The sequence below is a fragment of the Citrus clementina genome, unplaced genomic scaffold, assembly GCF_000493195.1.
Source record: "Citrus clementina cultivar Clemenules unplaced genomic scaffold, Citrus_clementina_v1.0 scaffold_5, whole genome shotgun sequence".
NCBI lineage: Eukaryota > Viridiplantae > Streptophyta > Magnoliopsida > Sapindales > Rutaceae > Citrus > Citrus x clementina.
Window position 1 is genome coordinate 40,072,433 of NW_006262201.1, and position 13,572 is coordinate 40,086,004.

Consider the following 13,572-nt stretch of genomic DNA (forward strand, 5'->3'; position numbering starts at 1 on the left):
ATTAATCAAGAGAATCACATTAAATAAAAGTGAAAGAAAGGAAATAAAATGGTGGGGGACTGGGACAGTTTAACTTTGTTTTTCCAATAATGAGAATCATATAACATGATCAAAATAATCAGTTGAGTATCTATGTGAAATAATTAGTAATCATTTTCCTATAGTTTCACTTTGAACATGCTTCTGTCCCTACCTTGCCCGACTGTTCACTTACTCATAACCAAAATGATGCGTTTCTCACTTTTAATTATAGGATCCCTCGATCTCTAATAACCACTTACTTCCAATATTTATTTAATTTCATGCATTTTTCTTTCACTTGTTGCTTTATTTATTTATTTATTTAAAGAGAGTAAAAAAAAAAACACTAATTGAGTTTCCGATATGAGAAAAAAAAAATTCTCGAGAAATTAAATCATGAGAAATTAACGTGGAGAGTACATGGAATGTTGGGGCATTATCCGAGAAAGAAATTAGGAAAAGCTGAAATTTTTTTCAGTTATATATATGTGTGTGTGTGTGTGTATTCATGGAACGGAAACTTTTGGGCCAATAATTCAATTGAATCACCTGGGACACGTCAGCAAAGGAAAGAAGCCGAGCCGAGAGACAAGTGCCAAAGTTGGAGGCTCAAAGCAGAGGCCAAAGGCTATGTAGGGTGAGTCTGTACAATTGTAAGTTAGTGAGTAAAAGGCAGCAGTGGTATAGTAGCCAGAGATAGCATGCATGTGTGTACTACTGTTGTATCTATCCATTGAAAAGTTTGCAAATATTATTATTAAATTAAAAAGAAAAATCAAAATTTGAAGAAAGAAAGAAAGAAAGAAGAAGAAGAAGAAGAAGAAGAAGCAGCAGTAGAGGAAATAGAAATAGAAGCTGAGAGAAGAAATGTCGTCACCAAAACTCTTTTTTTTTTTTTTTTTTTGTTTAAATAAAAAATAAAAGAGCTCTAGTTAAATCCCATCACGTAGTTCGATGTATCCTTTTACCTTATATATCTGCTAGAGTAGAGTAGTAGTAGAAAATGATGGGATTCGAAATTGGAGACTGTGTCTGATGAGTTGGGTGTGTTATTAAACAACAAACGGAAAGCTACAAAATGAAAAGACGACACTCGTTTGACGTGAGCACTTAACTCAAAATCAAATTCAGACACACCTTCCTCTTCTCTTCGTAATGCTATTTTAATGAATAATAAATAAATATATATATAATATTGGATTGTTACCGGCTAATTACACAGTGTAACACTGTGCGCATTTGACCAAAATACCCTTAGATTATAGCGGTAAAACGGGGGATGACATTGTAAATTAAAAAATTAGAAAGACAGGCTGCTGCAACCTGCACCTGCACCACCCTTGTGGCTGATTTTTAAGTGGGTGTGCGCGGGATCCCTTGTCAGAGTCAGAGAGAGAAAGAGAAGTCACGGGTTTGTCTTGAAATGCCCTTATTTCACAGTCCTAGACAGACAGACACATATTCTCTCTCACTACATAACCGAGGAGGGGGGAGGAGGAGGGTAACAAATTAATTATAAACATTCACGCTGCCAAAAATATTTTACTATATATACGTTAAATATATCAATTAATTTAATCAAAACATTTTTTTTTTCTTTTTCTTTTTAATTTATACAGTTCCACACACTACCCTTTATCTGCTGCCATCATTTTTTATCCTCCGAAGAAATCACCAATTACCCATCACAGCCCCCCTCTCTCCCGACTCTCTCTCACTTGCTCCCGAACAAAAAATTTTTCTTGTTGCTTTGTTTTTGCTTTCACCCTTCTTTCAATGGCGCTTATGTTAGACAATTGCGAAGGCATCTTGCTATCACTAGACTCACACAAATCAGTGCCGGCGCCATTCCTCACAAAAACTTACCAGCTGGTTGATGATCCCACCACAGACCATGTAGTTTCCTGGGGCGAAGACGACACCACCTTCGTCGTTTGGCGTCCCCCTGAGTTCGCACGTGATCTTCTTCCCAACTACTTCAAGCACAACAACTTTTCTAGTTTTGTCAGACAGCTCAACACCTATGTATGTAACACGAAATCTTATTTCTCTCTCTTTAAAAAAGGCCTTTACTTTTCTATAGTTAGTTTGTCGTTTCGGTCACCGCAGATACTGGTTTTTGATTTCGTTTCTGCTCTCTTGTTTTGATTTTTTAGGGTTTTAGAAAGATTGTGCCAGACAGATGGGAGTTTGCTAATGAGTTCTTCAAGAAAGGAGAGAAGCACTTGCTGTGTGAGATCCACAGAAGAAAGACTGCACAGCCACAAGTTGCCATAAACCATCATCACCATCATCATCAGCACCCACATTCACATTCTCCCGTACTGGTCAACGGTCCAAGTTTCTTCCCATTTCCGAACCGAGTCAGCATCTCTCCATCCGACTCAGACGAACACGTTAACAACTGGTGTGACTCGCCGCCAAGAGGAGGCAAAGGCACGGGAGTTTCTGCTGTCATGAGTAGTGGTGCTGGCTGCGGCGGCGGGTACAACAATAACAATAATAATATCAATATTAATACCTCGGTTACTGCCTTGTCGGAAGATAATGAGAGACTGAGGAGAAGCAACAATATGCTTATGTCGGAACTTGCACACATGAGAAAGCTTTACAATGATATTATATATTTTGTGCAAAATCATGTGAAGCCAGTTACTCCTAGCAATTCTTACTCTCCTTCTTTGCTTCTTTGTAACACAACACCAAGTGCTGCTGCTGCTCCTATGTGTGCTAATACAACTCCACTGGTGCAAAAGCCTTTAAACCAGCTTCTTGGGTATTATCCTACTAATGGTACTAACCCTAAGCAAGCTACCCATCATCAAGCTCATGTTTTGAACTCTCCTACTGCTACATCACAAAGCTCTTTGACGATTCTTGAAGAACCCAACAGCAATAGCTGCAAGACTAAACTGTTTGGTGTGCCTCTACAATCCAAGAAGAGAGTACACCCTGAGTATACATCTAATTATCCAGCAAATACGGAGACCAACAAAGCCCGTTTGGTCATGGATAAGGATGATCTAGGGTTGAATCTTATGCCTCCTTCCACATGTTAGTTTCCTTTCATAATTATTTCATTAATGATCTTAGCTTTTTCTTTTTCTTTTATTTTTTTTTATTTTTTTTATCTTCCCTTTTCTTTCTGTCATCAATTTTCTTGCTTGATTTGCCTTTGTTACGCTATCGAGTCTGAGAATCTGATGATAGTAGTAGTTTTAACGAAATATGCGTGTGTGAGTGTGCGTGCGTGGGTGTGGGTGTTTGTGACTATGTAAATAACTTGAAGTGTCGGTATTATCTTTGTTCCCCACAGCTATGAATGCATGTGGGTTTTGGTTAGAGTGAAGATGAAAGCAAGTTTAAATCGTCCGCAACAACATCTTTTTCTCCTTTGATGTTCTTCTATTTCATTGGTGCAAATTTACTGCCTTGCTCAGATTTGTTCTTCTTTGTATACTTTTTCTTTCTTCATGATTTTTACGTCTGTATGTTTCGGTTACATTAATGCAGGAGAGAGATTGTGTTTGTCCGTGTTTGTGTTTTAATGACTTCCTTCTCAGTTCTTCTATAAACCAAGAAAAAGCTGAGAAGGGTTTCAGTTCAGACTCTAGCTGGTTCCTTGCAATGTCTCTAGGGCTTTCTCTGATAAGTCCCATTAATGCAACGTACAAGCGTACAGCCGTGCTTTTGATTTGAAAATGCTTCGCTCTCTTGTCTTGTAAATTAATTAAAAGACCGATAAGAACGATTAATAAATTAAGGCTAAAAGGAAAATCGGCTGACACCATATGATAATTTGTTCCTTAAAATCATACTAACTAGTAGTGTAATTATGATTATGGTCATCACTATTATTGTCAAAAAGAAAGCAAAACTATAATTTAGGAAAAAGAAGGTTATCATGTCATATCTCGTTTGATGAAGGTTGTAATCTCTATTTCTCTTGTTTCTATGAACTGTCTGTCAGTCACGCAAAAGAACAAATACAAAGTTTTAAGATTTTAGAAAAATAAAGTATAATTTTATTTTTTATTTAAAAAAAAAAAGGTACAAACAAAAATAGCGAGTTATTCGATGATAGCGAAATGTAAGATAAGTGACGAAAAATGTTTGTTTGAAATGTATCTATCAAGGCTTCTATACTTCTTCTTCTTCTTCTCTGAGGATCAGAAACCTTGACTTTTCCTACTTTAAGTATCTGATCGACCATCTTCAAAATCTCTCCTTGGATCCCTCTTACCTCTATTCTCTAATTCCAAGCTCTTTCTTTTCTTCTTCCAGACGATACCCAGAAACACAGCGAGAGAGAGAGCTTTAACTTAGCTCCTTTGACCGGTAGGTAATCTTTTCTTTTTTTTTTCCTTTCTTTCTTTCCTTCTTTTGTTTTTTAATTAAAAAAAAAAACCTATTTCTTTAATGGCTTTACTGCTCACTTTCTCCAATATCCCTATACAAGTAAAGTTTCTGGTAATGTTTGACTACGAATTTTAACTTGGTTCTTCTTTTGCTCTCATGGGAATTATTAATTTCTAAGACAAGGAAACTCTGTGAGACAGAGATGAAAGCATGTTTAAAAGGTCCATTGAAATATCTACAGGGCTAGACTGTAGACGGATAAAAGTAGGAATATATAGTATTCTTAGAATATCTTTGTCGTGTGTAATAATTTCGTCGCCTACTATTACTAGTACTACTCATATGAAAGAGCAAGCCCTAACCCTAGCTAATTTAACACTATGATAAATTCTATAATAATATACTCCCATGGCCTATCTGGGCTTCCCAATAGCTTGTTTTGTCTTTTTGAAGAGTGTCACGTGACGAGAAACTGCACGTGTGATGCTGAAGAAAAGTGGGTGATTTTGGGTCTTAAAAGTGGATACGGATCATCCGGTAAAAGAATAAAGAAATGCTTTAGCCTTTAAGGAAGGCAATTGTATGTTATTGCTAACAGCCGTATTGGAGGACCACATGACCATGTTTTTGAAACTTTTTTTTTTCCTCTCAAAAAGGAAAAAGAAAAATAAAATTATGGGTAAAAGAAACGAAACGAAAAGAAAAGAAGACATACACGATTGCTTCGTTTTGTCTTTTGGAATACACTTTTTTAAATTCCTCTTCACATTTTTATTGTACACTACTCCTGTCGACAATTTTATAAAATATTGATTTAATAATGAGAAAAAAAAACGTATTTGTTAGTGTGGGTTAATGAATATAATTTCTTTTACATACACACTAGAGTTGGGAATGCAACTAGATGGGTTGAGATTTATCAATCTTAATCTTATCCCAAACAATAAATCGGGACAAATAATTATCACGATCTCATCCCGATTGGAACTTCAAATCTCGATCTGATTCTAAATTGTCCCAGATGATACGAGTTTTCTGTCATACAATGTAGATTCTATCACAAACGACATGTCATACGAGTTAATCGATATGTTGTAATTTTTCAATCAACGCATCATAACTAATAAACGACTTGTCATACAAAGTTAACGAACATATAATTCATTAAACTGACTTGTCATATATTTATGGAAACTCAAATTTCGGGCCATTTAAGATCTAGATGAAAATTTTAAAATGCCCTGAATCCTAACACGAATAGTAAATTGGGATAAAATTTTATTCCAAATCCCGGCTAGGATTGCAGGAATTTCTACCAACCTTAACAACACACACAATATTTTTTAAATATGTTCAAAATATTCTTAGCTCAAAGTTGATGGGTTGATAGTAATGTGTGTCATAGCATCCCTGATTATGATTCAATAAGGGTCATAATGTGAAACAAAAAATTTCATAGGATTATAGTTAGAAAAGTAAATGAACACTATGAATCGAGAGGGACCAAATAGTAAAATTTACAGAAAAGATTTAAAAATTTTCTATTTGGACACTTGCCTTAAATTAGTTTCTTCATCATTGTTAATCTTTTAACCAGTGTAAAAATTTATTTAATATTGTCACATTATTTTTCATTTAAACTGCATCTTTTACTTTGATCAAATTAATATTTATACTGAAGCTAAGGTCTAACTTCGATAAGGATCTGGTTTCCTAAGGCTCATGTGCTGGATCTGAACATTAATGATTGCGTGAGTTAATAAAAAAAAATAATAATAACATCTATACTAAACAAGATATAAAAGTTGATTGATATGTTGAGAAACTTTTTTTTTTTTAATTTTTGTAGTAGACCGTCTTGAATGTTTATCAACTTAATGAAGTTCCCTCATTAAGTTTTTCTCTGAAACTTCGAATTATTTTATATTATATAGCAAAGTGATTTTATGATTTGATTATAAACTTCTAGTGCCAATCAAGACGCATACATTATTAAAAAGAATTCAAGAAAAGCCATTGATCGGCGGTACCCGAAAAGGGGTACCGGCGCACCGTGCGCCGTGACGCAAAATAAAAGTGACGCTAAAGCAGGCATTATGATGGGCCATATAAATGGGTTGCGGCCTATTCATCAAATGAGCGCTGTCAGAGTATTGGTGGGTGCTTTTACTAAACTGTTGTTGCTGTCATTAAAATAACAGTTCGGCGACGGCAATAGTTGACAAAAATAGCGTGGGACTTTTGACACCCCCACGAAATCCTTATAAAACCCCATTCAAGTACAGTAACATAGTATTGAAAAAAAATTAGTCCCTTAACATTAAACAACCACACATGTGACAAGGACTGCTCAAATCTCCCGGAGGTTAAATTGGCGCGCAACAAAAGTTCGCCCAATAGTGAGATGCGCTCAGTACGTGAACAAAACTCGGCTCAAATTATAGAATTCTTGACAATTTGTTTGCCTAGAAATTTTACACTTTTACATTCTAAACCCTATGAGGTATTTAGGCAAGCTGCACCACTTGCTAGGAAGTTTCAAGAGCTTCGTAGTGAACTCTATAAATAGGGTCTCGCACACACCATTTTGCTAACTACACACCATTGCAACAGCGTGCGCGCACACACAATACACATGCAACTCAAGCACTCTTTTTAAAGTTCTCTTGTATTTTCTTTTTGTGAGTAAAAAATTTATATTTTACCATTGTTCTTTTTTCCCTCTAACTTTTTTCGCAAAATATCTTGTTTGGCTAGTTTCAAAAGTTCATTAAACTTACTTAGTAACTTTTGTATTAAAAATTATCTAAATGCAGATTACTTTAATGATATTTTATAAAAATAACTTTTTTATTTTAATCATAGATGTATTACGGTATATTTATAGGATTTGGAATATGACATTTGTAGGACTGTGTCACAAATAAATAATTATCATGTATATAATAATAATTAATTATTTTATATTAATATGTTTGATATTTTGAATGTCGCAAAGAAACTTTAGAATATGAGTTTGTCAATACTTTAAATTCATAGCTTCTCCTAGGAAATTAATTTTTATTTAAGATAATACTTGCTAAGTTATCAATAATTAATTAAGAAATGAAAATAAAACCCGCACAAAACCCTGCATTGTCCGAATTCATTGGCATCTTTATTCTCTCCCCGGGTTTTATTTAACACCGCCGAAAACTTAGAACTTGTCCAAATTCAGCGGAGGAGTACCTTCCGTATAAATACGTGATCTTGATCAACAACCACAACCAGCCGTCAACCGCACTTCAAGTGTGAAACAGCAAAATAAAAAACAAAACAAACTTGTCAAATCAATCAAAATGGAGTTGCTAATCGCATCATCGTCAGTTGCCGATACCGGTATCGGGTGCTGGGACCTAGAATCAGGTGCCGAGCAGCTCCGATACAAATCGTGCGCCTCGCCTCCGCACGGACTCGCTTGTGTGGGCCAACGCTTCCTCGCCTCCTCGCAGCTTCGCGAACAACCTTCCGCCTCGTCCGGTTCCATCCTTTACTGGTCCTGGTCCAAGGTTGCATATCCACTGTTTGTTTATTTGCCTCAATTTTAAAAATATATATCTACTTTTTTTTGGTTTAAATAAAACAAATTTTGGTTTATACAGCCTCAGGTAGAAGTAAAGAGCTTACCAGCGGAGCCGATTAAGCCGATTGCTGCTAATAGCCACGGCACCTATATTGCTGGTGGGGGTCAATCGGGAGATATCTACATGTGGGAGGTAAAGTCGAGCGTGAGCTTTAGTTTTAAGTGTTCTGTTTTTCCGTTAATGAAATTTGTGATGTATTATTTGTGATATAGGTTGCAAGTGGTAGATTATTAAAGAAGTGGCACGCGCATTATAGGGCCGTTACTTGCTTGGTTTTTTCAGAAGACGGTTCATTTCTGATTTCTGGGTCTGAGGACGGATGTGTTAGAATTTGGTCACTTCTAACGTACTTGTCCATCCTGTTATTGTTATTTTCCTTGTTAATGAGCTGTGTTTCTTGGTGGTTTTGATTTATTGTGGATTATGATTTACACCGTTTTTATTTTCTATTGTCAATTTTAGGGTATTTGAGGAGTGTGAAAGCCAGCGGGCAAGCCATCTGTATTTGCATAGTTTTACTGGGCACACTCTGCGTATAACTGATATTGTTATTGGCTATGGAGGAGTCAGTGCAACTATAGTGTCAGCTTCTGAGGACCGAACTTGCAAGGTTGGTTATTCTGCTTTTAGTTTGATAAGTTTTGCTACCTTTTTTTTTCTTTTTCTTTTTCTTTTTCTTTTTGAGAGAAGATAAGTTTTGTTACTTAAGCTATATAAAACTAGTTCTGGATGTTAGATTTAACTGTGGTAGTATCTGTAGGCTGGGAGTTTTGCTTCTATGAAGCTTCATGAAAATCGTTTATATACTTCCTTTTTTATTCCAAAACCACCTTCAAAATGTTTTCTGAGCAAATGAAAAATAGTATTATGTATAGTTCAGGATTTGAGATGCTGAAATGCTATGTTAATGAAGAGTGCTTGCTTCAGGGAAGTAAAAACCTAGACTAACAGGAGCTTTTTAAACAATGGATTTAGGAAATATTTATCAATCGTTGGAGTTCCTAAACACCAGGGTAATGAAAACTGATTTCCATATTTCACTGTATGCATTTCTGCTTCATTTTTTAGTTACTTTTGCTATTATGAGGTTTCTTTGCGTTGATGTAGATGGTAGTGCCCACATTTTATCACACAGTGGTGCATTCCTATTTACTTATCGGAAAATTAGATGTGTACTAAATTTTTTCAGTACACTGTGTTAGGTGTGGAGCCTATTGAAGGGAAGATTGTTGAGAAATATTGTATTCCCTTCAGTAATTGATGCAATTGCATTGGACCCCGCTGAACATGTCTTTTATGCCGGCAGTAGAGATGGCAGTATCTATATTGCTGCACTTAATGCTGAAAGTCCCTCTACCAGTAGTTACGGGATGCATATCATTGGTTCATTATCTGATCACAGGTTTTTCATTTTGTTTTGATTCCACATACTACTGGATGGAACATTTGTCTACTCTGTTATTCTTTTCATTTTTTTAAATCTCTATACTGCCTGCAACTGTTTGGGATTTCCTTGTAGTTTTTATATTAGTTAGCTGTTTATTTGAATTTCTTTTGCGGCATATGTTTTTGCATTTGGAATTACCAATGAGGGTAATTCATGGCTTTTGATTCTATTCAGCTCTCTTGACATTTATAGCTGCTGTTGATGGAACGTGGCTAATCACAAAATTTGATTACAATGTCAAAGTGTCTTAAGTTTTCCTCGAATCTTTAAGTGTGCTTACAATGTTTCTTCAAATGTTTTAGACCTTTCCTTTCCTAAATATGGGTCCCATCAGTGGAAGTCATGTGAATGTATTCATAAAATGAGAATCCTAACACAAAAGAAATAGTTCTACAGATGCAGACAAACTAGTCTAATGTCCAAGCTTATCCTGAACTTTCAGATGTAGGTCTTGGGTTGCGTTGGAGTAGTGCTTAGCTCTTAGCTTTTCAGATGTTTGCTCTGATGAGCTTCCAACCTATTCAAGGTGCAGCTTACCTGTTACTGTTACTTAGTTTCCTTAGAGATATCTTTAGATTGACTATGAGGTTCATATCCATCAATTGTGGATCCCATTTCTTGTGCTTGCTATTACTTTGATTATGTCCAATTAAGAATGTCAGATGTTTCCTTTTGTTGAGAAATGTTCCAATTATTTTGCTAATATCTGAACACAGTCTTCTTTTAATAAATATAAAATGGCCCACCCACCAAATATAACACACACATGTCATCGTATTAAGTATGCCGAATGGGCTAATTTTGAGTGATAAATCTCCCAGTACTGAAAACGAGATATCAAGATACTATTAAATATTCAAGAGAAAATTACGAAATATATACAGAATGCAATTTCTCCCACAGTGATGAGTTTTACTGGATTTCCGAACCCATTGCTTATCTTCTGATGTAGGAAGTCAATTTAGGTTATTTAAGGTAATTTAGGATGCTAGAATATTTATTATTTTAGGATTTTCTATTTTAGTTTGAGTCAATTATTGTATGTATCTTAGTCTTTTATTTCCATTATAATTGTGATTTAGTTTCCCATTTTAGGTTAACTTAGGGAAGTGGGTTTCCTCTATTATAAATAGAGAGACCTTGTCATTGTTTTGAGAACTTCAGATTCAATTATTCAATAAAACCCCTATTTTATCATTTCCTCTAGGATTATTTATCAAAATCTCTCTTGTAGAGTCGTTTGGAATAGAGCGTTATCTAATCTCGCATTACGCGTATTTAAAAATCTCATTAAGTCGTCTTGGTTAGAATGATATCTAATCATGCTTCGATTAAGGCATAAACTAATCGCGTTGGTTTAGTCCAGTACTAGAACGATATCTAGTGTTTCCTACCCAATCAATTCCGCTTCCACTACGCCTCGCTCCATCATCTTCTTATTGCTTTAATCCAACCTTATTTTTGTTTTCGTGGTTACTTTTAGATAGACCGTTTGCTAGTAGCAGCCCTAGAAAGTATTGATGTGATGAATCTTGTCATGACATGCTGCACCATCATATAGGAGAGCCAAAGAGAAAATTATTTTTGCAAGCCACTTTCCGATTAATAGGCTGCAGGTGCCCATACGCTGTTTGAAAAGGAAAATAAAGCTCTTATTCCTTCTTCATACTGGAATAACATGGAAACACGTCTTCCACATCATCCAGTATATGCTTCCAAAATAAATTGTATTCATTGGGAATTTATGTTTGAACGGTTTCTATAAGGAAGACAATTATTCTGCAAGTGATTGCTTGCTTATGCAGCTTTACGGCGTGATAAGCTTCCATTAAATTGTAGAGATCGAATTCTCTGTTTACCAAAGAAAGTTTGTTGGATGATCTAAAATTTGAATACCTTTCATTTACGTAGATAGGGTTTTTGGCATATTAACCTGTTTTACCCTTGAAATTGTGGATTTATAATGTCTTCTTGTTTTTCTCACTGTGAACAGCAAGGCTGTGACCTGTTTGGCATATAGTACAGGAGATTTGTTGATTTCTGGGTCAGAGGATGGCATGGTTCGAGTTTGGGATCCAATAACTCATAATATTGTTCACATGTTCAGACTTGCAAAAGGTTTTGTTCAAACAACCTCTCAATATTACTTAATTGTTTGTGTTAGGATTTTGTTATTAATATTAATACTATTATTATTTTCCTTATCTTTATTTATCATTGTAATGGGCATGTTTTTATCTTAGATTTTGTTATGTTTTTACATCGTATTAAAAGTTCTGTAGGATTCTTTTCCCAATTGAAACTGATATGATAATTCCAAATGGTTCATTTGGTATCTCTTATTTGAGGTGCTTGCATTTTTTTCCCATCAGTTTAAAGAGTTGAAATTCTAATTTGTGCTTCATAGATGCAAATTGTTTCTTGTCTGTTATGTACAGGCATTCTTGTTCCATAAAACTCTTCCTTGGTGTTGGCTGGCATTTTTGGGCTGTATTGTTGCCATGGTTGTCACCATTTTTTCTGGAGTTAATATTTTCCCTCATTTTTCCAAGTATCTCATTAAAGCTACTTGGTTCTGCGCTTTACAGGACCTGTGAACAATATTCTTGTTGTTAGACGACCACTGTACCTCAATTTGGGATCATTTTCAAATCCGCATACTTCCTCAAGGAGGCACGGTTCACAGTTACCTCCTCCGCTGGATAAATATGTGACTTCGGCAGATGAAGATGTGGACAAAAAGGGTGTCATACGTCTTCCCTCTCTTTACAATGCTCCTCGAGATGCCTCATACATTAGTCATCGCACGATTGAGAATCATATAAAAGAACTCCAGGTTTTTAATTGCTTTATGTTGAATATTCTTGATCATCTTTATTATGTTAGGTATGATTATGTTTTTCATATTGTTAATTCAATGTACTGTTCGTAGGTTCCTATGATGACCCAATTTGTGCATATACGTAACAGCATATTAGATCCTCCTGAAACCCTTGTCTGACCATACTCTCTTTACGTTCTGCAGCAACAAGGTTCTTCTGCTGCAACAGAAATGGAGGTGGAAAGGCTGAAGCGTGAGTGTAATCGAACACTGCAAATGGTTCAGCAGTGGAAGAAAATGTACGAGAACTTGCATGAATTCTGCGTTAATGAGCTTTTGGATGGAGATCAAGTGGATGGCAGCAAACAAAATGTTGTCTGAGAAGGCTGTTCTCCCTGTACAAACAGCTTTACTGGTTTAGCAGTTTTGCTAGTGGTTGGAGGGATGAACTCTAGGCTCGACCCTTTTGAAGGATATTTCTTGGTATTCATTTGCTCCTTTTTTTCATTCTTTTTTGGGTTTTATGCTATAAAAGGTACAGTTTTTGTTGGGTTTGGGAGGTTTTCCAGTGATGCTCCTGTCCTGAGTCTGAAAACTTGACTTTGTTTAACAGGCTATGGATTGACGCGTTCTATATTTTCTCATCATTCCGTGGATGACGCACAAAATTGACAGGACAGGCTTCTGGTTTTGAAATTGGTTCTATTTAATTTAACAACATTCACTTTAACGTACTTTAAGTTGGGCCGGCACCAACAGGAAACATTGTGTAACTATCAAATACTGCCAATGTCTCCTTAGACTACAACTCAAAGATAAACGCAATCAAATATGAAAAGAGAAATAAAAATAAAGAAAGATTACTTAATATATAAATAAATATGTGCAAACCAATAATATATATTGAACAGAGAAAAAAATCATACATAGTTAATTCTATTTATATTTATCCTTAAATATAATTTTAATAAAATAAAATAAAATAAAATTAATGAAGAGGTGCCAATAGTACAATTTTTTGAATGATGAATAACTCGAACCCTAAGCCCAGAATATTACAATTTAAAGGTCGGAAAAAAGCCGTGAGATCACCATTCATCAAACATATAATGAGGAATAGAGAAACAGTTAGCTAGCACCAGCAAAACAAAATAACCAAAAAATTTGGCGTGCTGATTGCTGAGCCCAACTCTCTTCAACCCTTTTTTTCCTTCCAAAGACTGGAGTTGGCGTGCAATACTGTGACTTGTGAAAAAGCAAAAGAGGTTGCCCAAGCAAACCCCAAAAGCCAAGATGCATGC

At 35.5% G+C, this 13,572-nt stretch overlaps 2 protein-coding genes across 2 annotated transcripts; both read left to right on the top strand.

The window, feature by feature from the left end:
* Positions 1-1,676: 1,676 nt before the first annotated feature.
* LOC18041974 (heat stress transcription factor B-4) lies at positions 1,677-3,118 on the top strand. Its single transcript, XM_006434680.2, has 2 exons — positions 1,677-2,046; positions 2,178-3,118. The coding sequence occupies exons 1-2, from the start codon at positions 1,798-1,800 to the stop codon at positions 3,078-3,080; spliced, it is 1,152 nt and encodes a 383-aa protein (XP_006434743.1). The 5' UTR covers positions 1,677-1,797; the 3' UTR covers positions 3,081-3,118.
* Positions 3,119-7,476: 4,358 nt separating this feature from the next.
* On the top strand, positions 7,477-13,079 carry LOC18041975 (protein ROOT INITIATION DEFECTIVE 3). The gene is made up of 9 exons (XM_006434681.2): positions 7,477-7,928; positions 8,022-8,135; positions 8,216-8,349; positions 8,466-8,613; positions 9,206-9,405; positions 11,444-11,568; positions 12,039-12,286; positions 12,476-12,754; positions 12,885-13,079. The coding sequence occupies exons 1-8, from the start codon at positions 7,719-7,721 to the stop codon at positions 12,650-12,652; spliced, it is 1,356 nt and encodes a 451-aa protein (XP_006434744.1). The 5' UTR covers positions 7,477-7,718; the 3' UTR covers positions 12,653-12,754; positions 12,885-13,079.
* Positions 13,080-13,572: the final 493 nt, after the last annotated feature.